We start from the raw sequence: 25491 nt of genomic DNA on the forward strand, positions 1-25491 counted from the left end.
CATTTTATATCCAGTTTCTATCACTGAGTATGTTAACCAAACCATCAATACTTGCATACAGCAGTTTATTTTCCTTTACTGTGTGTCATGACCGACACAAGCACAATTTATTTCTCTACTTAACTACTGATAAACACCCAGTTTATTTCAGCCTGAGAGTGCTTTAAGAATGCTACTGCTGTGACACTTCCGGCCCATATCTGCTGCCAGACACATGCACACATTGGAGATCACCGAGATGTACACTGCTGGCTCGCAGAGCGGGTACATGTTCCTCAGTGTTGACCAGAACTGACAATCCACACCCCATAGGAAGTTGTAAAGCTCAGGCTGTTGCACGTCCCTGCCACCAACCACTTGCTTCCCCAGCATGGGGAAGTAGAGGCTTATTATTGTATGTAGAGTTTTTTTTAAATATTTATTATGTATACAATATTCTGTCTGTGTGTATGCCTGTAGGCCAGAAGAAGGCACCAGACCCCATTACAGATGGTTGTGAGCCACCATGTGGTTGCTGGGAATTGAACTCAGGACCTTTGGAAGAGCAGGCAATGTTCTTAACCTCTGAGCCATCTCTCCAGCCCCTGTAGAGTTCTTTTTAATGGCCACTGGATTTCTTTTTTTTTACTGAAGTTGTATACCAAATCTTTTGTCTGTTTTTTTTTTTTTTAAAAAATAGAATTATCTTTTCTTAGATTTTTTTTTTTTAGAATACTTGCCATATTACACAAGTTCAAAGTCAAATATACTGAAAGCAAATAACATTTCATTCTTTCTTTTAGAGCTAGTGTTCCCAATTGGGGGTTTGGTATCTTGCTTAGGAACTCTGTCTACCTCCGTCTAACAATCATATTCCCCCACGATTCCTTCTAGAAGCTCTATTGTTTTATTGCTCACAGTGAAGGCTATTAACATTGCTTAATGGTAAAACGGAGGAGTCTGGGATATTCTGCAGCCCCCAGCCCTCATCCCCAAGAGAGCTCTGCTGCAGCCCCATTAGCAGGAGACCTGCTTCTCTTTGAATGAGGGGCCTGTGATAATAATTCCACACACTCCATTTTGCTCTGGATGTCATTACTGGAGTATCACTGACTCACAGCAATAATAGATGAAAATTTACCTTTCTTGGAAGGACTAAGAGCCAGAATAAGACATGTGTGCAAGAGTACGTACTTGCTAAGGAGCTATGTAGGGTTATGCAGATGGCTTTATACACATGGTATACAACCCAGGAGGGGGTGGTAGAGACTCAGAATGAGATACCTGGAGTGCAGAAGTGATAGAAAGCAAGTCCAGGTCTGTTTGGCCCCGAGTAGTCACACCTGCCACTATGCCATGCTTCCTCAGCACAAGATTACATGTTATTATTCCTGTAAAGGATTACATTTCTTCATGTAAATAAATTCTATTTTTTAAACAAATGTAGTCTTTCAACAACAAGGGGGGAGTTTAGATATGAGATAGATTTAAGAGTGGGGGGGTCATAAAATATACATAACAACTCAGCTTGGGCTCTCTTTCTATCCCTGTTCCCACCCAATCCCCCCAATAAAAACAATATATTAAAAAAACCCACATCAAGGACTACTGATCAAAACATAGATCAAAAAAGAATGAAAAGAAAAACATGGCAAATAAAGTTCAGCTGTTTCTATTTGGGAACAACAACAAAAAAAATCCCACTTGCCACAATAAACTGACAAATAAGAAATTGACTCTGCGGTAGTGAAACTGGAATTTTCCGATGGCACCAGCTACTCTGTCATTACTGTGGGTGACCCAAGAGTGAGTGGGGGCGATGAACAGCTGGGAGCTGGCTGGGCTTACATCCCTGACCCAGGAGTACCCCAGTGCAGGCCTGCATCCCCTCTGAGCCATGGCTTTCCCCTGGCAATGGAAATCCCTGCTAGTTGCATAAACTGCTTCTAAAGAATACCCCACTGTTAGACCAGTCTAATCTTCCCATCTACATGTGAGGAGGAAGCAGAGGTTTTCACAGTGAGGTATACAGATTTCTCATGGGAAAGATGGACATTGACAAGACTCTCAGGCCCCACCCCAATACCTGGAGGATGCTCAAGCACACTACACAGCCAGTTTACAGTTTATCCAGGCACATCCAAATATGTATTGTATGCTTGCTGTGTGTGTTCATGTGCGTGCAACAGAGAAGGGGGGAGAATAAGGTGTGTCTAAATCTTGATTAAAAACTTGATTAGGCTAAATGATTGGATGAATGGATTAAACCAAATTCAAAATATTCCAGAACCTAACATAATGATTCATTGGACAATTAAAGAACCCTCGGGGAAAAGTTTTCTTGGGCTTAGAGTTGCTCTGCTTCCTGATTAATAAACATAAATTCAAGAATCAAGACATGGTAATACTTTACATAGAAGAATTAAAAAGGAAACTCACGAGTGACTATGTCTTCTCACTGACTGGAGCAGAGAGGCTCAGTTTTAAATTTAATTTTAGACCTGCTAATTTAGGAATGTGAAAGGGGGAGTTGATGCTCAGCATGAAGTTTGCCCTGAGAGCGCACAGGCACTGGGAACTGTGATCACACACAGGACAGCACTGACATCAGGCTGAGCCATGCCACCTACTACCTCTTGCCTGGATGGCATTAACAACCTTCCTGGAGGTCCTTCCTAAGGCCTGGATCAGTGTCAGATATGTAAAAGACATTCAATAAACACTGCCAGAGACAACAGAAGGGAGTTGTAGGCAAGCCTAGGCACCCGTCACATTTAAGCTAGAGAAAAGGCAGCAACAAAGGAGACAAGGAAGAGCCACTGAGAAAAGGGAGTAGGGGAGGAGAAAAACATAGAAACCAAGAAAGGTAGTATGTTAAGGACATGATTAATAATGATAAAATATTAAGTCATAGGGCTGGAAAGATGGCTCAGTAGGTAAGAAACCTTGCTACTCTTCCACAGGACAGAAGTTTGATTCCCAGAACCAGTGGTGGGCAGTTCATAACCACTCATAACTCTATCCAGCTCTAGAGGCATTCTAACGCTGTCTTCTGGTCTCCGTGGACACCTGTATATACATACCCACATACACATAAATAAAAACAAGATACACCTTAAAACTATTAAATCACATACAAATAAAGCAAAATATCCACCCATTTTGGCAGTATGTTGGAAATGTGGCCATTAAAAACCATGAAATTTATAAACACGTGCTGTCTCTGACCCCTTTTGAAGTCCCACTAGAAAAAATTTTGAGGAGTGGGGGTTTTTTGAGACAGTGTTTCTTTGTCTAGACTTTGGCTGTTCTTGAATTAGCTCTGTAGACCAGTCTGACCTCAAACTCACAAAGATCCACTTGCCTGCACCTCCTGAGCACTGGGATTAAAGAAGTGCACTGGCATGAAAAAAAATTTAAAGGCACAAATCCACATATGTAAAGGTTTTAGAAGCTAGGGATGGAGAGATGGATCAGTGGCTAAGAGCATTTGCTGCTCTTGCAGAGGACTTGAATTTGGTTCCCAGTACCCACAATAGGCAGCTCAGAATCACCTGTATATCCACTTCCAGGGGTTCCAACGTCCTCTTTTGCTCTCCACGGGCATATGCACACATGCAGTACATATGCTCCATCCCATACATATACAGATAAAATTAAATACATACATACATACATACATACATATTTTAAATGCTAAAAGGAAGAAGACAAGAAGTTAACAGATAGGACAACTGCTTGAGTAAAACCAGGGAGGGCAGTATAGAAGACTAAAGAAGTGATTTGAATGCAAGGATGATAACATGTACATATTCAATTACAGGTGAAAATGGGTTCCATCCCTTAGAAATGAAAAAAATGAAAAAAAATGAAAAAAAAAAAAGAGTTTCTACTGCTCTGATGAGACACCATGACCATAACAATTCTTTTTTTTTTTTTTTTTTAAAGATTTATCTATTTATTTATTATGCATACAGTGTTCTGGGGGTATGAGCAATCATGTGGTTGCTGAGAATTGAACTCAAGACCTCTGGAAGAACAGTCAGTGTTCTTAACCTCTGAGCCACCCCACTAGTCATGATAATGGCAATTCTTATAAAGGAAAACATTCAATCGGGACTGGCTTACAGTTTCAGAGGTTTAGTTCATTATTGTCATGTTGGGAAGCATGGCAGCACACAGACAGACATGGTGCTAGAAAAGGAGCTGAGAGTTCTACATCTAGATTGGTAGGCAGCAGGAAAAGAAGTAGGCCATTAGGCCTGGCATGAGAATCTGAGACTTAAAGCCCACTTAAAGGAAGTGATACACTTCCTCCAACAAAGCAACACCTACTCCAACTAGGCCACACCTCCTATTAGTGCCACTCCCTATGGATTTATGGGAGCCATTTTTCAAACCAACACACACACACACACACACACACACACACACACACAAATCCCTTAAAAAAATTGCTTGCAAATTTAAGAAGTAGGTGGGCCTGAGGTCTAGAAAGATTGTTCAGTCTATGAAGTGCTTGGCATTCAAGCATGAGGGCCCAGGCTAGATCCTCACATCCACATAAAATGCCAGGTGAGTAGCACACGCTTGTAATCCTAGCACAGGGGAGCTGAAGATAGGATAATTGTGTCAAGTTCCAGGTTCCAGTGAGACTCTGACTCAAAAAACAAAGCAGACAGCACTAGAGAAGGAATGACACCTGAGGTTGACCTACGCGCACACACACACACACACACACACACACACACACACACACACACACGCAGGCCGGGAAATAGGTGGACCCCAGTGACCCTCCTTCATCTCAATAGAAGAGCAGAATACCCATTAGGTCAAGTAGCAGGGTAAAGAACATGGAGCACACATCAGAAACAGCTAAGAATGGAAATAACCTTCTGGGAAAGGAGGGGAATAAATATGAGCATAAATATGATGAAGTCAAGTCCCTGCAGCTAATCTGACAAAATACAGACAATCACTTCACATTTTAGCACAACAATGAAAAACTGGAGGCCAAAGAGATTTTCTGTTAAAAAAAAATACACTTTAAAAATCATGTGTGCGTGCATATGTATGAGGATGTACATGTGGAGGTCAGAGGACAACTCTGTAGGGTCAGTTCTCTCCTTCTACTTGATATGGGTTTTGGGATCAAACCCAGGTTGCTAGCCTTGCATGGCAAGTGCCTTAACCCCATGAACCACCAGCCCAAGAAAAACATTTTCAAATAAACTCAGATTGTCCTCCAACAATGAAGCCGCATTAAAAGGAGAAGAATGAGTCTAGGCAGATGGTGGAGAAGTAAGTAACTAAGGAGAGGGAAGGTGATAAATGTATACACTGAGCTAAACAAATACTAACACATACAATACTTATTTTCATTAATTATGGTGTGTGTTCACATATGTGCTATAGCATGTGTGGAGGTCAGACAAGTTGTGGGGGTTGGTACTCTCACACAAAGTGAATTCCAGGAATCAAAATCAGGTGGTCAAGATTGGCAGCAAGCACCCTTACCTGCTGATTCATTTTGCTGGACCAAGAAACATGTACATGAATATAAGCGTGTGTGTATTTCTATCCCTATATCTATTGGTTTTTTTTTGGAACTCACTCTATAGACCAGGCTGGCCTAAAACTCACAGAGATCCACCTGTCTCTGCCTCCTGAGATTAAAGGTGTGTGCCACCACCACCTGGCCCAAGAAACCTATTTTATGAGGTTCCAAATACAGAACTAAACACAGCATAGTTAGAGCATGGGGGTTTTTTAGCAGTCCTGGCTGGACTACCTAAGAGAAGTAAGGGGCCTGAGATTGGAAGATTCCATCATGTACTCCATTTGCTCAGGAAATAATGCCAACAGTTAACAAACAATAGTTCACGAAAGTAAAAGCTTATGACTAGCTAAGGAAATAATTCATCAAGAGCAGAAATGGCCTACAAAATCTGAGAGGAGTCTTTGCTGGGTATATACCTGACAGAGGATTAGTATCTAGCATATACAAAGAACTCTGAAAACTAAATACCAAACAACCCAGTTACATGAACTAATGAAGTGAGCAGACAACCCTCAAAGATAAGTATGAATGGCCAATAAATATATGAAAAAAATGTTTAACACTTGTACCCATCAGAGAACTGCAAAAAACAACCAAACAAATGATACTGAGATTCCTCCTCACCCCAGTGAGAACAGCACTCAAAGAACTAGAGTCACTGGCAAGGATGTGAGCAAAAAACCCTTCTTAAATGTGGTGGGGATTTACTCAGTTCCACCCAACTATGAAAATTAGAATGGAGGTTTCTCAAAAAACTAAAAGCAAAGGAAAGAGCCGACCCAGCCATGGCATTCCTGGATGATTATGCAAAGGACTCTAAGGCAATACGTCAGAGACACTTGCACATCAATGCTTACTGCAGTACTGCTCATCATAGCTAAACTATAGGACCGGCCTACATATCCACCAGCAGACAGGATGGATAAATAAATTGCAGTGTATGTATAGACAGAAAATCAGGTTTGCTGTTAAGAAAATGAGTGTAATGGAGACGGTCATACCAAGCAAATTACATCAGTTTCAGAAAGACAAGTATGACATGTTTTCTCTCATTTGTGGATCCTAAAGTTTACAGAAACATACAAAATCATGCATGTATATATCATGTGAAAGTAGAAGTGAAAGTGTCTACAGACACCTGCGACCTGCTGTCCATACCCTATGTGTCCAGTGATGGTGACAAGTGTAGTTCAATACAAAATCACCTGTAACCTCAGTGCTGAGGAATGGGGCAGCAGTGCTCTGTGGTCAGGAAGCCTAGCCAAATCTAGGCATTCCAGGTTCAGTGACAGACCCTTTCTCAAAAAATAAGGTGGAAGGTAACTGAGAAAAACATGCAAAGTAAAAGCTCTAGACTCCACGTGCTTGTGCACAAATATGCATTCACTATATATACATACTCACGTACACATGCACTCCCCACATGAACATATACACGACATACACACAAATAATAAAAATGAGACAGCCCAGTGTAAGAATATATAAATGGCTTCATCAAGAACATGATGTTTTGTATATAAGAGCAAATATAACAAACACAATTCATATGGCAAGTGAACATGTTTTATAAAGGTTTAGTTTTTTGCTTGTTTCATAAAGCAGAATCTTGCTAGGTAGCTAGCTACCTCTCTGTTTTCTGAGTACTGGGTTACAAATGTGCCCTATCACTTCCTGAACAAATAAACATTTTAGGAGATGCTCAGACCCTTTACAAATGTACCATGGGGAGTGAGGTCTGCAGTCTTAATTGCAGTGCTGAATCTCTGAGGAAAATGATATGGTGTATACAAGGCTAAATGTTCCAACCATCAAGTAAACAGGCAGTACTAAAGTTACCTGTTACAGTTTATGGGCTGGACTAGAGAGATGGCTCAACAGTTAAGAGAGCTAGCTGCTCTTGCAAGGGACCCATGTTCAGTTCCTAGCACCTACACAGCAGATCACAAATGTCTGTAATCCCACCTCTGTAACCGTAACTCAGGGGATCCAGTGACACCTTCTGGCCTCTGAGGGTACTGCATACACATGATGTGCTTATCTACCTACAGGCAAACACTTATAACCACAAAATAAAAATAAATAAATCTTGGGGGGGAAAACACAGTATAACATTTCCATAGACAAAGGCAAATACAAGAAAAAACAGTTCCAAGGGTGGAATAAAAAGAATGGAGATCTGGACATAGTGGCATACTCCTTGAGTCTGGAGGACCATTGAAAATTTGAGACCAGACTAGGCAATACAGCAAGACCTTTTTCTCAAATTTAAATAAAAATCCAAAGTGTAGAGAGTGCCAGATCTATAGCTCTCCCATTAAATGCCTTCTAGTACTTTGAAAAAACAAGAGCCATTAAAAATGCATTATTTGCCAAGCTCTGGTGGTACACGCCTTTAATCCCAGTACTTGGGAGGCAGAGACAGGTGGTCTCTGTGAGTTTAAGGCCAGCCTGGTCTACAGAGTGAGCTCAAGGATAGCCAGGACTTGTTTCACAGAGAAACCTTGTCTCAAATGCCCCACTCCCCAAAAGAAATCATTATTTTCTTTTTCTCCTCTCTCTCTCTCTCTCTCTCTCTCTCTCTCTCTCTCTCTCTCTCTCTCTCGTTGTTGTTGTTGTTGTTGTTTGAGACAGGATCTTACTATGTTGTTCTGGCTATGGCTGTTCTGGAACTCACTATGCAGACCAGGCTGTCCCTAAACTCACGGAGATCTACCAGGCTCTACCTCCCTAGTTAGTGTTGGGATTAAAGGCATGTGCCAATACACCTAGCATAAGTATATTATTTTCAACAAAACATTTAAGAAATAAAAGCACCAAGAAAGAAGACCAACTGGGAGGTGAAGAGTGTCAAGATATGGAGATAATTCTCAGGAAACTTGCTGTGAGCAAAAGCAGAGAAACAGAAACAAAGGAGCTGTGCAGCTGCACACATGGGTAAGGTGGGCAACGTGACACACTGGTTCTCTATTTGCTCTGGTAACCAGATTTTAATTTACAGCTGTAACTGAAAAATGAATCACTGGGGTGTAATGTCTTCTCATTTCTGACAATTCAACATTTGCCTTTTGCTTGGATATTTCAGGATATTACAATAGCTCATCTTATTATAAACATAACTTTATATGACTTTAAAATATGGTGGGACTAATAAATGAAACTGCAAAGAAATATCAAACACATTAAAACTACTTATAATATTCTCTTTTCTTAATGATTTAGAGACAAACTGAGTGTCTCCCAATGCTGAATTATCACCACGAAAGCCAGTTGTCTACATGGACATCCATGACATGTATGCTTTAAAGTCATTTTCTACTGCATGGGCACGTTCACAGGATTTGGCTGTATATGCTCACCTCATCTCAGCAACTCCTAAGGAAGCAGGACAGGAGAACCAGCTACTCACAAGCATAAGTTCTGACTGACGTTTAGGACAAACGATTGGGACTTTTGGTTTATTTCCTCATCTACAAGATGGGGTCTGATCATATAAGCATCTGCTTCATGTGTTGTCAGAATTAAGTAAGGCCACAACACATGAAAACATACAATAAAGACTAAACAAGGACAAAAGTGCTGTGAACACTATTTCCCATAGCACACCGGAACATTCACCTTTGGACTTTAGTAAAGATAAGTACCAATGCTAAAAACCCAACCTCACTCTCAGTTTAGGGAGTGTGAAGACAAACTGGGGGTAGTCCTGGTCAAGACAACTGGCTTTCTGCCTGAAAAGACATCTGCAATTTCTACTGCCCCCCCCCCCACCACAGAAACACTCTTCTTTGTCTTTCCTTTTCCTTGGAGCTAAAAAGCCATCCAGACTCTGCTCTGAGTACTATGCAGTGACTGCTGACAGCGCACACAGTGCGTCAATTCTTTTGAGCCTCGAAGGAGTCTTCTGAGGCTCTTGATTTGGCTTTTCCTGATCTCGTGTGCTGCTGTGCTCTTCAAAATCAGATTTTATATTGTAAATTGGGCAAATGGCAGTATTTTTAACAAAAACATTAAGCATTTTTCTGTTTATTTTACTCTGAAATGTGATTATCTTCTTAGCAGAAGCCCCCAAGAGAAGGTTCTCCTGGGTAAAAGACCCCTAATCATCCTAGGATGGGCTCCTCACTATCTAACCAAGCCTTACTCTCTCAACTTTCAGCTTCAAAAGGACTCCTCTTACAGTGCAAAAGCACAGGCCACACAGGGCCCAGAGCAAAGGGCAGGATAGAATCTGGCTCGTCAGGTAAGTTCTGATAATCAAATAGGTCTCATTTCAAGCCTGAAGAGGCTGCACCAGGTCCCTGACCAATCACAATACTAAATTAGTTTTATTTGGCATCATGACTTGGTGCACTGAAGAAATGATTAAAATGTCATGCAGAACACTAGCCAGGGAGGATGGACAACAACCCAAGTAGGGGCAGAATCCCACCTCAGCAGCAGGGGCTGCAGGACAGGGCCCTGAGCAAGGAAAAATGATGGGCACAGAAATGTTTCTTATTGCTAGGGTGCAGAATGCTCCTCCTGCTTCTGTGCTGTCAAGCCTTTGTTAAAGAGTGCTAACTAACAGGAGTCTAAGATCTCTACAGTGAACACAAGCCTAGTGTTGTATGCTTATTCCAAGACCACACACATAACTTTGGAAGACGATATACAGTGGAATGAGCTGTCTCTGCCACACACTTTAGCCAAACACTGTTTTCAGATGTCCTGGTTACCTTGAAAATTAATTCATTATTCTATGAGCTAGCCATTTTACATATTGAACAAACACCAAGACAGGGACAAGCCAGGCTACAGCACCTGGTTGTGGGTCATAGTCAAGGATACAGGGGTTGTTGTCATCGATGTTGCTGCTGTCCAGGATCAGAGGAATGCCATCCAGCTCGTTCACCTAAAGGGAAAGAAAATGGACAACCAGGTCAGGACTACAGAATAGATGACTTGTTTTACCGCTCTAATTTCCTGATTATAATATTGCTTCACCTATAATATATAAAATCAGATATGGGTTTAGATAGATGGCTCAGTCAGTGAAGTGCATGTTTTACAACCATAAAGACCTGAGTTTAATCCTTAGAATCCATGCATTTTTTTAAGCAACAATAACAACAATCTTAATACCCAATCCCCCACTCCACCAAACACCAGAACAGTGGTGCACATTTGCACAAGGGTGGACAGTCAGTACTCTGGCCTAACACATCAATAAAACCCTGTCGCAAAACAAAGTGGGTGGTGTCAAGGAAGAGCACTGAAGCTGCCCTCTGGTCTCGATATGCAGATGCACACGCGTGCACACAACACACACAAAGAGAAAAGCAGACATATGAGCACAGAGAGGACTTCATTCTTTTCACTCTTCCTTAACACAGGGCATTTGGGCAGTCATTTAAAAAAGAACAGAAGTAGATTATACTCTAATGCTGCCTTTTAAGGATAAACTCCCTATCTGAGCTTTAATTTAAAAACAAAGAAATGCTACCAAAATAGAGATCAGAATCCTTTTCTACGAAGAAAACAGGAAAATGTTTTCAACTAGGTCTCACATCCAGAAATGAAAGATTTAACATTTGACATTAAAAAAAAAAAAAACAAATGAAAATAGAGAAAAATATTTGTAGGATAGTACAGATTTGTAATATACTTGCAAAGAATTAGCATTTATATAAGGAGCCTGAGCAGCAATCTAGGACTCAAGAGACAGGTGTGACAAGGCTGGGAGCTGAGGTTGGCCAGGATCCCAACCCTGGAGACTCAGTTTTCCCATCTACAAAATGGGATGTAAAAATCTACGGATTATGATGTTAGTTGACTGTAGCAAGGAAGCACGTATATTTTCAACAGGGCCAAATACATACTTTCATTCTGCATGGTGCTAAAGTGCCAACTTATCATAAGTGAAAGAAGAAAAAAAGATTCAGTATTTAAAAAATAAAATTCTAAGGTCTATCAAGTTGGTAGGAGTTTGATAGAAGTGAAATCACACATAAATACTGAAATCTAAGCAACTATACAGGTAAATTAAAGCTGTATTAAACATCATGGCTCTACTGAAACTTTGGGCTCCTAGGTAAACACCTCACTCACAGGACTGCATTACAAAAGGCTACAGGAAACTTTTTATAGAAACCCATTGACTGTTTTCAACGTACAAGGACTATTCTAGACCCAGATGACAAATACATAATTATAGACTTAAGAATGAACACAGGGTAAGGTCACTGGGAACAGCAAACATCAATGCAACACCTTCCCAAGGGGGGCTGACAACAGAATTTGTTATTGCAGAACTCAGGTTTATTGCTGCAGCTACACCAGCAGAGGACTATCTGGGGTAAGAGAACAATTAGGAAATTAATGAGTTTTCTTCTGTTAGCACTCCATAAAATAAGGAAGTTGTTTGTTTCTTTACCTAACATGTTAGGAACTGATTGCAAACCCATAATAAATGAGTCACAGGTTGTAGTTCTCTGGAGGAGCCAAGCTCAGTCAACACTTTCTTTTTACATGGTAATGTTGCCCTACAAAACAGTAAGCCTAGCTTAAACAAACATCTAGGCCCTGGAAACAGTGTAGACAGAGGACAGTAACTGATTATCTAGTTCCTTTCTGCCCCACAGGAGCAAGTGATGCTGGAGAAACAAGGAAAGCATATAGGTCCTACAGGGGAGCAAGCTCCTTTGGGAACATGTATTGGGCTGGCCAAGAAACTGCCTTGATAATCCTGATTGCTTCGACACTGAGTGGGAGAATGCAAAATCCTGGAAAAACTCAAGAACATACACAATACTAAGGTGGGGCAGAATCTTTTCCAGTCAGGCCTCAATGTTTAGTAAAAAATGCATTCATAACATAGATCTTCAGGTAGACTTACAGATCACAATCTCATGCCAAAAAGAACGAACCATGGCTGGAGGGTGTGTGTGTGTGTGTGTGTGTGTGTGTGTGTCTGGAGGGTGTCTGGAGGGTGTGTGTGTGTGTGTGTGTGTGTGTGTGTGTGTAACTCAGCAGCACAGCACTTGCCTAAGAAACTTTAGGCTCTTGGTTCTATCCCCAGCACTACAGATAGATAGATAGATTAGATAGATAGACAGACAGACAGACAGACAGACAGGCAGGCAGGCAGGCAGACAGACAGGCAGGCAGGCAGGCAGGCAGACAGACAGACAGACAGACTGACTGACTGACTGTAGCCAGGTGTAGTGGTGCACACTATTGTGCTTGCGATTTTTAAGATTGCTCTGGCTGCTGTACTGGTTTGACAGTGCACAGAGCAAACGGCTCATAGGATAAACAACAACCATTTCTCTGCTTTGGTGGCAAAGAGTTGAAGGTTAAGAGATGAACAGAGTGTTTTCATTGTTAAAATTTCCTTTCTACTGAAGGTGGTAGAAGAGAATTTGCTCCAGGCTTCTCTTTGGGCCACTGCTGGAGGGTCCTTTTCAGCTGGCAGTTTCCTGCGTTGACCTTCACGTGATGTTTGGCCTATACCTGTGGACTGTATCCAAACTGCTCTTTTGTGTGAGGAGACCAGTCACACTGAGTTAGGAGGCCCATCCTACATCAGTTTAACACCATCATAACTTGGCTAATCACACCTGTAATGACTGTTTCCGAGTAAGGTCACCTTTAATCCCAGCACTTGTGAAGCAGAGGATGCAAAATTCAACTAATAATGGCTACTACAGGTCTCTTAAAATAAACCTGAAAGTCAGTTTATACCTACCAAAAAAAAAAAAAAAAAAAAAAAAAAAGGAAGACAGAAAGAGAAAGTAGAACCTATGAGATCTGGACTGGTATAGCCTAAATAACTGCCAGGTGATGCCTTGGGAAGAAATGACATAACCTTACAACAGTCAGTTTTTCATTGAAACTCAGCTTCTCTTGGTAACTTTTTTATGGCTTTCAGGTCTGAAATTTATACATAAACTTACTCCTAAGAATTTCATGCTTTATAATGGCACTGTAGAAATATTTCATTTTTTTGGCTAGATATTTTTATTTGTTTAGTTTCTGGAGACAGAGTTTTGCTGTGTTTTTCAAACTGAGCTTGGCTCAAGATCCTTCCCTAATAACTCTTCCTCTATCTTTCGCTCAAATGGTTGTTCTAGAATTCAGAGTATATATCTTTAACCTGTTGTAGCCTGTTTATAAACAACATTACATTACTCCAAACAATGTGTGCCACCATGCTTTAAGGAACAAACCATGGTTTGTACACAGCTGTTAGAACAGAAAAAGTTAAAGCTAACAAACAATGTATGAAGCCAATATCACACGGTTTCTAAATTGAGTAAGACAAACGAGTACAAGAAAATTAAAGGATCACTTAAATCCTCCTCACCACCAATCCTGCAACATTAGCTAGACTAAACAGTCTCCAAAAAATGCATCAAGATCAGGCAGCTTTCTAAAAAAAAAAAATTCAAGTATAGCACAGATCAAGATGTAGACAAGGAAATGATTCTCACTGATAGACTCAAATTCATCTCAGTCTGCAGAGAAAAGTACCAATTAAGCTCAGCCCTACTTCTAACTTCTTTCATTCTCAGAAAACCATTTAACTAAACGAGGCTGTATCAGAGGCCTGCCTGTCATAAAGTCCTCATTTAGTTTAGGTACATCATTTCTGTGGGACAATGGTCTTCTACCCAGAAAGATTTGTTGCTTGTATTGCTTTAACAAAATGCTGATTGGCCAGTAGCCAGGGCAGTAAGTATAGGTGGGGCAACCAGAACAGGAGAATTCTGGGAAGAGGAAAGGTTGAGTCTGCAGTCATCACAGAGGAAGCAATATGAGAATGCCTCACTGGTAAAAGGTACAAAGCCACATGGCTAACACAGACAAGAATTATGGGATAATTTAAGACATGAGAGTTAGTAAGAATCCTGAGTTAATAGGTCAACTGATGTGGGATTTCCCTCTGTATGCTGTGAATGCCATTGGTTAATGAATAAAGAATCTGCCTTGGCCTGTGATAGGGTAGAGTAGAACTAGGCAGGGAAAAGAAAACTGAATGCTGGAAGAAAGAAGGCGGAGTAAGAGAGAAGCCATGTAGCCCTGCGGAGACAGATGCCGAAATTTAACCAGGAAATGGGTTAATTTAAGATATGAGTTAGCCAGAAATACACTTAAGCTATTGGCCAAACAGTATTGCAAATAATATAATTTCTGTGTGATTTTTCCAGGGCTGAGCAGCCAGGAATGAACTAACAAACAGTCTCCTACTATAGCCAACCAGTTTATAATTAATGTAGACTTCTGAGTATTTTTCTTTGGGACTGAACAGCTGTAGGACCAGGTGGGACAGAAACCTCTGGCAACAGATCATAACAATAGAAAAAAAAGGGCAAACATTACCTACTCCCAAGTAATGATGTAAAAAAGTTAATTTGATGATATACTAAAATTGTAAAGGTCTTTGGAACATTTTATCTCTAAGAATCAGAGATGCTCGGGGATGCCATGAGGAGCTGGTATGAGAAGCCCTTGAGGGCTCACAAACAAGACAGAGAGGCAGGGGAGGAAAGAAAATCATAAAGTATAAGACTGACAGAGCTAACAGAGGAGCAGACTGTTCTTATTTTGATTTTGTAACTTTTCAAAAATTTTAATTACATAACCCCTTTCTCAAGTCCTTCCCATATTTCACCCTACCCCTGCCCTGCTCCCTCTAACATTCATAGTTTCTCATTCTTTAATTATTATAACTTTATACATAAGCACAAACACAAAAATAAACAAACAAATAAACAAACAAATAAATAAGCAAATATATAAATACAACTGCTGAGTCTGTTTAGTGTTGCCTGCATGTTTTTAGGGTTGACCACTTGGCACTGAATAACCCACTGGGGCCTCATCTACGGGGAAGACTGACAGTCAGACTCTCTCTCTGCAGTCTTTAATTGCCTAGGAGCTCTTCATTTAGGTTGGCGGACAACCAGATTCCTCCCATCCCAGTTGTCATGTCAATTAGTGTTGTCATTGTTCAGATCTGGTTTAGGTAGCCATACTGTTGAGGTGTGGGGAAGGATGGGGGTTGGGTGTGAGGGTGGGCTAACCAGAACTAAGGATGCATGAAAAAAATCCCTAAAAAAACCTACTATGTTTGTAAACTAATTTAAGACATAATTTTAAAAAACAGGAGTTTAAACACAAATACTCTGTACAGGTGGACAATGATTTTGGTAGAATACACGGATTGTTAAATAAAAATCTTAGTACTGGGTATGGGATACCTTTTATGAGATACCCCTAGGAGTAGGACCCCAGAGAACCCTAAGACAACACATGATATTGTCGTCGACCTCAGATGCTAACCATAACTAGATGGTAAGACCCTGTTTTTGAAGACACAACACACTTTTGTTGCAGGATGCAGAGAAATCAGGGAAGAAAGCTTCCTGCTGACAAGGTTTCACAGTGCCAGAAGGCTCTCTATTGGCTGCTGGCAGTGTATCCTACAGCTAACCATGCCTGCTATCATATTAGCACCTGCCAGGCAAGGCGCGCCCACTGGCACAATGGCGCACAAAGGTTACAAACAGGAGTAACTAGCTGCTTTGGGGTTGGATCCAAGGCCTGCTCTACAGAAGGAATTCAGGCCCAGTGCTACTGTAAACTAACAAGGCCACGGCTCAGGAGGTCACGTGCCTACTGCTATTTTATGTATTTATGTATTATGTATTAAGTATTTATGCTTATACCTATGTTGCCCTCAGCCTTGTCAGGGAAGCTTCTCTCTGCAGTGAGTAGCAGTAAATGCAGAGATTCATAAGTGATCAAAGTGCTGAGAGAAGTATCTAATAGATGCACAGTCCTGGGTGGGACATCTATAGTCACCCATTAAACCCTACTTCCCTGGACAAAAGACCTAAGGGAACATCCCAGAAGAGGAACAGAAAGAATGTAAAAAGCAGAGGATGGGAGAAACACAGTGAAACACTGTGTTGGGGACATGACATGATCAAAGCACCCATGAACTCACTGTAGCTACGATTACCTGCACAAGATCAGTCAGCATTCCAACAGACAGCACTAACTGGACTCAGTGTATTATCACCAAACCAAAACAAGAAAAACAAAAGGATACAAAAGGAATCATGTTGGGGTAACAGGCCAACAAGAGGGTGAAGTTGGGGGTTCCTACAAGGAGTGTTTATAATCAAGATTCATGATTATACATATGAAATTGTCAAAGAATAAATAAAAGACATTCTACTAAAATAAAGAGACAAGGGGGGAATGAGGATGTAGTCCATTCTATCCACAGTACATTTGGGTTACAGGAAAGGGATGTCCTTCTATTTCTGGAGTAGCAATATGACTGTGTCCCACAAACCCCATGAGAGAAAAAGAGATTAACTTAGACAGAATCCAAAAACTCAGCGAGAAAAGACTGCTCCCAAATTTTACTGTCAACAACTGCCACAGGCTGGCAAAACTCAGGTGAAGCAAAAATAAGACTCTCAGGGCCTTCCTTGTCCCAGATTCCTTGTGGTAGCTAGGATATGGCAATGGATTCTAAGAGCTGGTTTCTGAGGTTGTACTTACACAGAGGTAAATACTAAAGGACTGGTAGCAGCTAGAGCACATCTAGACCAGGGGGGGTGGCACATGTATGGAATTTGATAGCAGGATTGTGGCTACCCTGGGCTACATAAAGAGATACCCCCACACTCATGCCAAAACAAAATCCGCAGCACTGGGATTGATGCATAAAGAACTGAGCAAATCAAAGCCGTGGGGATGATACCAGTATGCCAACATGCACACAGCCAGAGGCAGAGCAGACTCAGAACACATTTTGAACTTACACATCTTTGTATTTTCACACACATGGACAAATGATTTAACTTTAATGTCTTTCGACTTGTAATATTATCTCTGGGTTTTCACGGTTCCCTGGAAATTTGATAATGAGTTAGAATTAATAATCAAATATGTAGTATCTCTTGTGGACATTTGATGATAATGAGTTTAGGCCTCTCACAGGAGAATATCAGAATGGAATACATTATCTGCCTCAAGGCCAGTGTGATATTGGAGTTAATAAGATACATGTGTTACTCTGACCCACTTAAGGTCTGTCTCCTGAGGGCAAAATATCTCCTCCTCTCTAGTGGCCAATGAGAAAGAAGGAGTAGCTCAGTGCTGGCAGAGCAGCCAGGGGGTAAAAGCACAAAATCTGACATGCAGAGCTTCTTCCCAAAAGTGGACACTCCATGGTCTTGGGGATCAAAGGTGAAGCAGCACACCGTCACACCACCAGAGAAGAGGCCAGCTGGCTCGAACGCTTCTTGCTCTGAGCTGATGCAAAATTCCCCAACTTCTCTACTTCATAGCCCCGACTGCCAGAGGCTGGCAATCCAGTGAAGCAGAAATCACAGAAATCACAGCTGTGCTGTTCAGAGCTCTCAGTTACCTAAGAACTACTTTCACTCTTTGATCCCCTAGATGACTGATAACTACTTGCTTTTTAAAATGTATGTGAAGAAGACAAAACATTTTTTGTAACTAATTCCAACTATGGCCCTACTCCACCTTTACACTCCCCAATTTCAACTAAGTCCTAACCAACACCACAAAGAGAATGAGAGAAAAAGGAAGTAAAATAATTACAGCATAATGTTAGTGCCTATGAAAGAAATACACAGGATGATCAACTAGCATGATTGGCAAGGCATTATGTTAGATGTTTGCCAGAGAGATCTTCTTATAAAATGGTGATAACTGTGCTGAGACCTCACCTATGAGAGTGATCAAGTCATGAAGATGGGCCAGATACCAACACCAGTAACCTTCAGACAGAGCAAACCAGAAGCAGAGACTGATGCATAAAGAAAGGACTGAACAAACCTGAGCCTGACAAGTCACATCTGCACGGGGGCATGCAGAATTTGGAGAACAAAGAAGTCAAACACTAACGATTATCTTAAAGGGTGTTCTAGGGACCAGCAGCACAATCACCAGGCCAGCTTGTTCTGAGATGCAAACACCTGGACTTTCACCGTTAAGAAGCTCTAGGCTTAGGGTCTTGCAGTGTCTACAATGCAGAAGGTGGTTCTTGGTCTTTACTGCTTCTACACATCATGTGGAGAACTTTCAAAAGTACTGAAACTTCCACCCATGTCCTGGCAACTAAATCTAAATTTGGGGGATTATAATCCTAAGCATATATACATAATACACAGAAGAGTAAAATAAAAAGTTGTAGAGACCAGAGAGCCGTTGAAGATTTTATGGAGATGAATGGAATACTCCAATGTAAAGTTTTGTTTTTGTTTTTTGCTGCTGTTGTTGTTTGTTTTGTTTTCTGAGGCAGGATCTCCTTATGATGCCCGGTCTGGCTTTGTTGTGATCTTCTTGCCTCAGTATCCCTAGTGTTGGGCAAGCCACCATACCCAGTTTTCAGTTTAGATTCAACTACATAAAGAATTGAGCAGAGAGTAGAAAGTATTCTGCAGCACCCAGAATACCTGTGAGAAAGCTGCTACAGAAGCAGAACACAGAGTGATGTGTATCCGGATCACAGGATTAAAGGGAAATGAAGAAAAGTTTAGGCTGGGACCCAGAACTGCTTTCAAGGAGAGTGGGGAAAGGAGAGAGGAGAGACTCTAACTGGCTAAGTGGCACTTGTAGCTCATTCCCTGAGATACGGAAGGAAAGTGCGGGGCTGGGCTGGAATATTAAGAATACTCTTTATGATAGGAGAGACAGGTAAAGATGGGAATATGGGGAGGGACAACTAACACTAAATGCCATTTGAAAAATCATAAGAATGACCCACTCCTGTAGAAACTTCCTAAAATATATACATATATGAAAGGAAGCTAAGTGGAGTCACCAAATAATAGGGGAGACAATGCCCCAAGTAAACAGGCATGGATTACACCTTGTTTAATTGTTCACTAAGCCTCCCCATCCCTGGCAAAGCCAAGTATCAAAGATCACTGCCAAGGCTATCAGTTGCTCAGCACAACCTGACAGTGAGGGGGTAAAGCCCAACTGCTAAAAATGACACTTATGCCATGGAAGATGGACAAGTGGAGCTGATGCCTAACTAGAAAATTCATCCCTGCTGCCTAGAATCATGGCACTGGAAAGGACTTTGTATACTACTGCAGGAGAAAGAGAACCATCACTATTATCCAGTTACAAGCCTTGTGAGCCACCTGCAAGATATATTGGTATAATAGAAGCACAAATGATACGAGAGTAACCAACTAAGTTGTTGCTTGGAGTAAGGCTCATTCCATGAGATGGAACCCATGTATGACACTGTTGAAGTGGCCAAGAACCTGGGACTAGCAAAGTCATGGGCCTAGGGGGAAACTTAATATTTTATTTCTGTTTAAAGAACATAGCAGCAAAATGATTCCTAATTACATACTGCTTTACCCATAATTAAAATTTAATTAACAACTTTATAGAGTAGGGGATTACTTGGCCTTATATTATTAGAAAGATTGAACATTTCCCCACCAGCTTAGGTTTTCTAAACTAAGGTTTTAGGAAATAAAGGCTTTAAAAGTAAAGACTCTGACCAACTAGTATGTGCCAGGGTCATCCTGAGAAAGTATTGGAACCCAACCAAGGCAGGACCAATAGAGCAACAACTATGCAGACAGAACAGACTGACAACCCAACATGTGAAAAGTAGAGAGCGGCACATAAAACTCAAGAACTGTGCAGGCACACTTGGAGCGCACAGAAGCCTCAGAGACCGCAGCCCCTAAGTAACCCTCCACACCCAGAAGAACAAAATGTGAGAAACAGCTCACTGTAGCATACAAGAGTACAGGAGGAGGAGAGACCAGAATTCCACAATGAATGCAATTGAGTAGAGTGAGATTTTGTGTAAACCACAGCATCTCATCAATAATATAGCTGGGGGCTCTTAGCCATCTAGAGCAGGTTCTCAGCTGTGCATCATAACCCTTTTGGAGGATGAACAACCCTTTCACAGATATCCTACATATCAAATATTTACATTACAACTCATTACAGTAGCAAAACTATAGTTTTTGTTTTTCGAGACAGGGTTTCTCTGTAGCTTTGGAGTCTGTCCTGGAACCAGCTCTTGTACACCAGGCTGGCCTCGAATTCACAGAGATCCGCCTGCCTCTGCCTCCCAAGAGCTGGGATTAAAGATGTTTACCACCACCGCCCAGCAAAACTATAGTTTTGAAGTAGCAACAAAAATAATTTTATGGATGGTGGTCACTACAACATGAGAAAATGTATTAAAGGGTCAGAGAATTAGATGGTTAAAAACCACTGATCTAGAGAGACAAAGAGAAATATGATTAATGGGAAATATTTTCTTTTCTTTTATTAAAATTGTTTTTATTGAGCTATATATTTTTCTCTGCTTCCCTCCTTTCCTCTCTCCTCTCCTTAAGAGATATTTTCTAAGTTCAGCTACCAAATTCCAGAAAGTTCAACACATACCATACATAGATAGCAAATACAAACATCTTTAAATTTGTGATGCTCTTGGTAACTTGCTCCTTTTTAAAACAAACAAGCAAGCAAACAAACACATGCACATTTCACAAACCCTTCTGCCTAACTGGTTTTACTTAAATGACGAATGAAGTCAGGTAGTTTTAAAGAAGCTAACTATAGCCGGGCAGTGGTGGCGCACACCTTTAATCCCAGCACTCGGGAGGCAGAGGCAGGCGGATCTCTGTGAGTTCGAGACCAGCCTGGTCTACAAGAGCTAGTTCCAGGACAGGCTCCAAAACCACAGAGAAACCCGGTCTCGAAAAACAAAAACAAAAACAAAAACAAAAAAAAGAAGCTAACTATATTTCTAAACACAAGACTTAAAAATAATCAAACAAACACATAAAGCCCACTCCCAACTGTTCTTAAAGTAGGATGAAAGTGCACAGGCAGGAACTTGGGCAACATCTGGTGAATGAAAACTCAGTGCATTCCTACAAGAGGGTCTGAGGCTACTTTTCCCAACTACAAATCAACTAGACACTTTAGGACTAGATGTCAGAAGGCATTTGCCAGGGATTTGGAATGCAGAGCATGGCCCTCCCCACGATGAGCTCTAGTTTAGCCTTTTCACTTCCTGCAGCTTCTCCCAATCAAGGAGCAATGGCAGGAAAGCCATTGGGGGACACAAGGGCAGAGAGGGGAGACTGGCACTGCCATCTGTACAGCTTTGAAGGAAGCTGATTCACTTCTCATATGAAAGTCAAGGGAAACAAACCAAACCAAACAAAGCTACATTACAATCAGAGGGTGTCACTTTAGTTAATGATGAGAAAACGAACCAAAAACAACAGGTTGCTTCTAGAAAATACCCTGAATGGTGGACATTAATACAACTATTCATATTTATACTTCTATTTATAGCATTTCTGTTGCACTCTAGAAAACTTTAAATCTGTTGATTCATAAGTATTGCTAGTTTTCAATGACCACCATTTCTTATTTTAAAAATTACTTATTTTTATTTCATGTGTATTGGTGTTTTGCAGGCATGTATGTCTGTGAGGGTGTTGGGTCCCCTAGAACTGAAGTTACAGATAGTTTAAGTTGTCACGTGGGTGCTGGGAATTAAACCTGGGTCCTCTGAGACAACAGTCAGCACTTTTAACTGCTGAGCAATCTCTCCAACCCTGACTGTCATTTCTTAAAGACAGTTTACTGAAGTGAAATGTCAAAAGATGACCAGTGACATGTCTAAAGAACTACACGAAAGATCTATTTTGAAGTAGAAGAAAACATGAGTCAAGAAAAGCACTTCTTCAATACACAAGTACACATTATTTACAGCTCCACTCTACCTAGATGTCACCCCAAAGCCACAGAATATGACCTGAGAAAGCATAACACCAAAAGGGACTGGGAGCCATGGCCGTGGCTGAGAAAGCAGGCAGTTCTGAGAAGCTATTCTGGCATAACTGTGCTAATAGGCACAGCTACATTTAGAACAAAAACAACTCAGACAGCAAGCTTAGAAAAATATGCACTTCACCTTGGCTACTTAAGGTGCAATTCCCACCCATAATGCATTATCTAAAACGCTACAGTTCAGTGCCTGAACAAACAGAATTCTCTTCTGAACGCATTTGGTCATTAATTTTTAACCCATGGACAGAATCTCCATTTTCGGTTGCAATATCAGCTGAGCTTCTGGCCCTTGGTAAATGAGTCTTGGAGCCTGGTGACCAACTTGCCTATGGTGCTACTATCCACTGGGAGACTGATGCTCTGGGTCATCTAACTATCTGCCACACTAGACTGGTAATGAGCATCTCTATGTGTAAGACCAGCAGGACATCTGCTTAGGTACCATTCTACACTAAGCGTCCTCTGGACATAGTGAGGGATAAAGCTGATGAGAAACCTGGGAGAACCAAATGCATGTCTGTCCTCCCCTTTAGCCACTCACACAGCCTGGCAAGTTGGCAAAGATCTCTGGGAAAATCGTGTGGCTGCCCTCCATCAAATGGGACACATGGAACCAAAGAAAACACTTGAAATACCTGCTTGTTACTAAAATTAAGGTTATGCACCAAGTAGATGCAGTACAGAAGCTACTAGCTCTGCTACAAAATGTGACATGTGAGCGTGAAGGGAGACCTATGCCAAGATCTGATCCTCACACAGGTCTGCAGGGCAGCAGTTAGCATTCCTATCAGGTAGATAAAGATCAAGAGACTCATAGCAGTTAACTAGTTCAAAGTCACATCACTGAGCAGTGGGCAAAGCTCAGGTCTGTTTAATTAAAAATGTATGCATTCATTATTTCAACTCCATGAAAATATTTCTCATCTTCAGAAAAGAGGATGACAGGTGTGGTGATGATGTGGTACCTGTAATAATTATAAATGCCTGCGATCTGGTTTTTAGAAGACTGGCACAGTGTGGCCACACAAAGCCAAAACTGTCTCAAACATTAAAAAAAAATAAAAATAAGGAAAGAGGCAGAGAGGGTAGCTAAAGCAATTTCAAATGTACTAAAATCCGTCCAAAAACAGGTTTCAGGTCATGGGGGACATGCCCTTCAAGGAGACTTCTTTTTTCTTTTGCTTGCTGACCACCATAAAGTGAAAGGGTTTGTTCCTTCATGCATGTCTGTAATGATGTGTCATCACAAGCCTATAGAGACAGAACCAATATACCATGGGTCAAAACTTCCAAAAGTGTGAATCAAAATAATCTTTTCTGTTCATAAGGAGTTTACCTCAAGTATTCGCTACAGTGAAGAAAGTCTAACTATCAAAAACCGGTTTAGCAACAATAATACCTTTCTACACTACAAAAAAGCTAGTTGGAAAAGTTAGTTGATGCAGCCTGGGCTAAAGGGAGGGAGCAGCTCCTAGTCACATAGAGTAAAACTGATAGCAAAGTCCTTCTTGTTTTAACAAGATGGGTGGGCCACTGGGCTCACAGAAAATTTCAAAGTTGAGTCACTCACTATTCTACAGCTATTGCCAAGGAGTCCTGACCAGTCCTGACCCTCCTCCATGTGTAGGTTTGTTTGTTACCCAGTTGAAATATACTCTTTGGGTTACCTTTCAGCTCCATTTTACCTTTCTTGGTGGCAAATCTGAAAACAGAATGTCAAACATTAAAGTCCCAGGTGTTCTAGGGGTTTGCTAATATTTTTCCTAATTTACTTTTATTGTCTATTTTCATACTGGGTAATTTTATTCTATCCTCAAATTCACTGGCTGTTTGTTCTGTTGTTTCTATGGATTAACTAGTGAGCCATGACGTGGGGTTATTTTTATCTCATTTTTTGTCGTTTATTTGTTTTGGCTCTAAAGTTGCCATTCAGCTTATTAAAGTTTGTGTCTTCTACTCTACTGAGATTTCCTTCATTTTTTTCAAGTGTGTCCATGACTGCTCCCTGGGGCATCACTATAAAGGCCTCTTCACAAACTTTGTCAATAATTTCAACATTTATTTCATCCTAGGATTGGTGGCCATTGGCTGCCTTTCCTCGTTTTGGCCCAAGTTTTCTGGATTGCAGTATAAAGCTTGATTCTTTTATGTTTGTAGATGTGTGCTTGTGTTCCCCAAGATAATGTTTTCAAATATAATACAGATAATTTTCTCTTGTGCTTTCAAAAAGTGCCTGCAGATTCTAACACATCTCTACCGGATCACAGACTACAGCTTTAGATTTCAACTCCTAGTTTTCATATTAGTGACTGCACTGCTTGTGTCTATCAAGGATTAGGTGTTTCACATTGGATGTGCTTTTGGGCAAACCATCTTTTCTTTTCTAGTGCTTTCTTTCTTTCTTTTTGCCAAGGGGAAAACATTATTTAAACTTAAAAAAAAAAAGAATTCTGCTGAACCATCACAGAAAAACAGCAGAAGTTCTCTCTGAAGATGTGAAATCAGTTGTGGCTGCTCACTGCAAGATGGTCACTCAATCTGACACACCAAGCCCTGTCTTGCTCCCACCTGTGAAGGTTTCTCTCTTTGAAAAACAAACAGGTACACAAAACAGCCTCCTTCCTTCTACTTCAGCTTCTGCCTGAATTACATTATGAAATATGAGCAGAAATGAAAAATGCACTAGTTAAATATGTAGCTTAACAAAATTACATTTCCACTTATAGCTCAGCAGTAAAGCACTTGTAGAAAAACTGAGCTCAGGTCCCAGCAATCACGTCTGATTGCTGATATTCACAACAACCTGGCTTCACGGGACCCAAAACCCTCTTTTAACTGCTGCAGGCACCTAAGTGCATAGACACACCTAAGTACACCCGTCTACTAAACGCTTAAAAAAGCAGCAGCAGCAGCAGCTCATGTATCTCAAAAATGGGTCTTGTAACTCCATGAGTAGTGCTTTCCACCTAGACACACGGAAAACCATAGATGTCAGTTTATTGTAGAAGTAGCCGTTCTTACAGGACAGAAAACAAACAACGAGTTTTCTGAGGTATTCAGCCAAAGGA

The 25491-nt window shown here is 41.0% G+C and overlaps 1 protein-coding gene across 1 annotated transcript in view; it reads right to left on the reverse strand.

The window, feature by feature from the left end:
* Atxn10 (ataxin 10) overlaps window positions 1-25491 on the reverse strand; it is a 138977-nt gene that overhangs the window by 21083 nt on the left and 92403 nt on the right. Inside the window, exon 10 of the mRNA XM_050129442.1 lies at window positions 10373-10436. Within this exon, the coding sequence (XP_049985399.1) occupies window positions 10373-10436 (64 nt within the window). The remainder of the gene's footprint in view (window positions 1-10372; window positions 10437-25491) is intronic.

The sequence above is a fragment of the Alexandromys fortis genome, unplaced genomic scaffold (assembly GCF_014885135.2).
Source record: "Alexandromys fortis isolate MF-2015 unplaced genomic scaffold, M_Fortis_MF-2015_v1.1 scaffold_28, whole genome shotgun sequence".
Classification (NCBI taxonomy): Eukaryota; Metazoa; Chordata; class Mammalia; order Rodentia; family Cricetidae; genus Alexandromys; species Alexandromys fortis.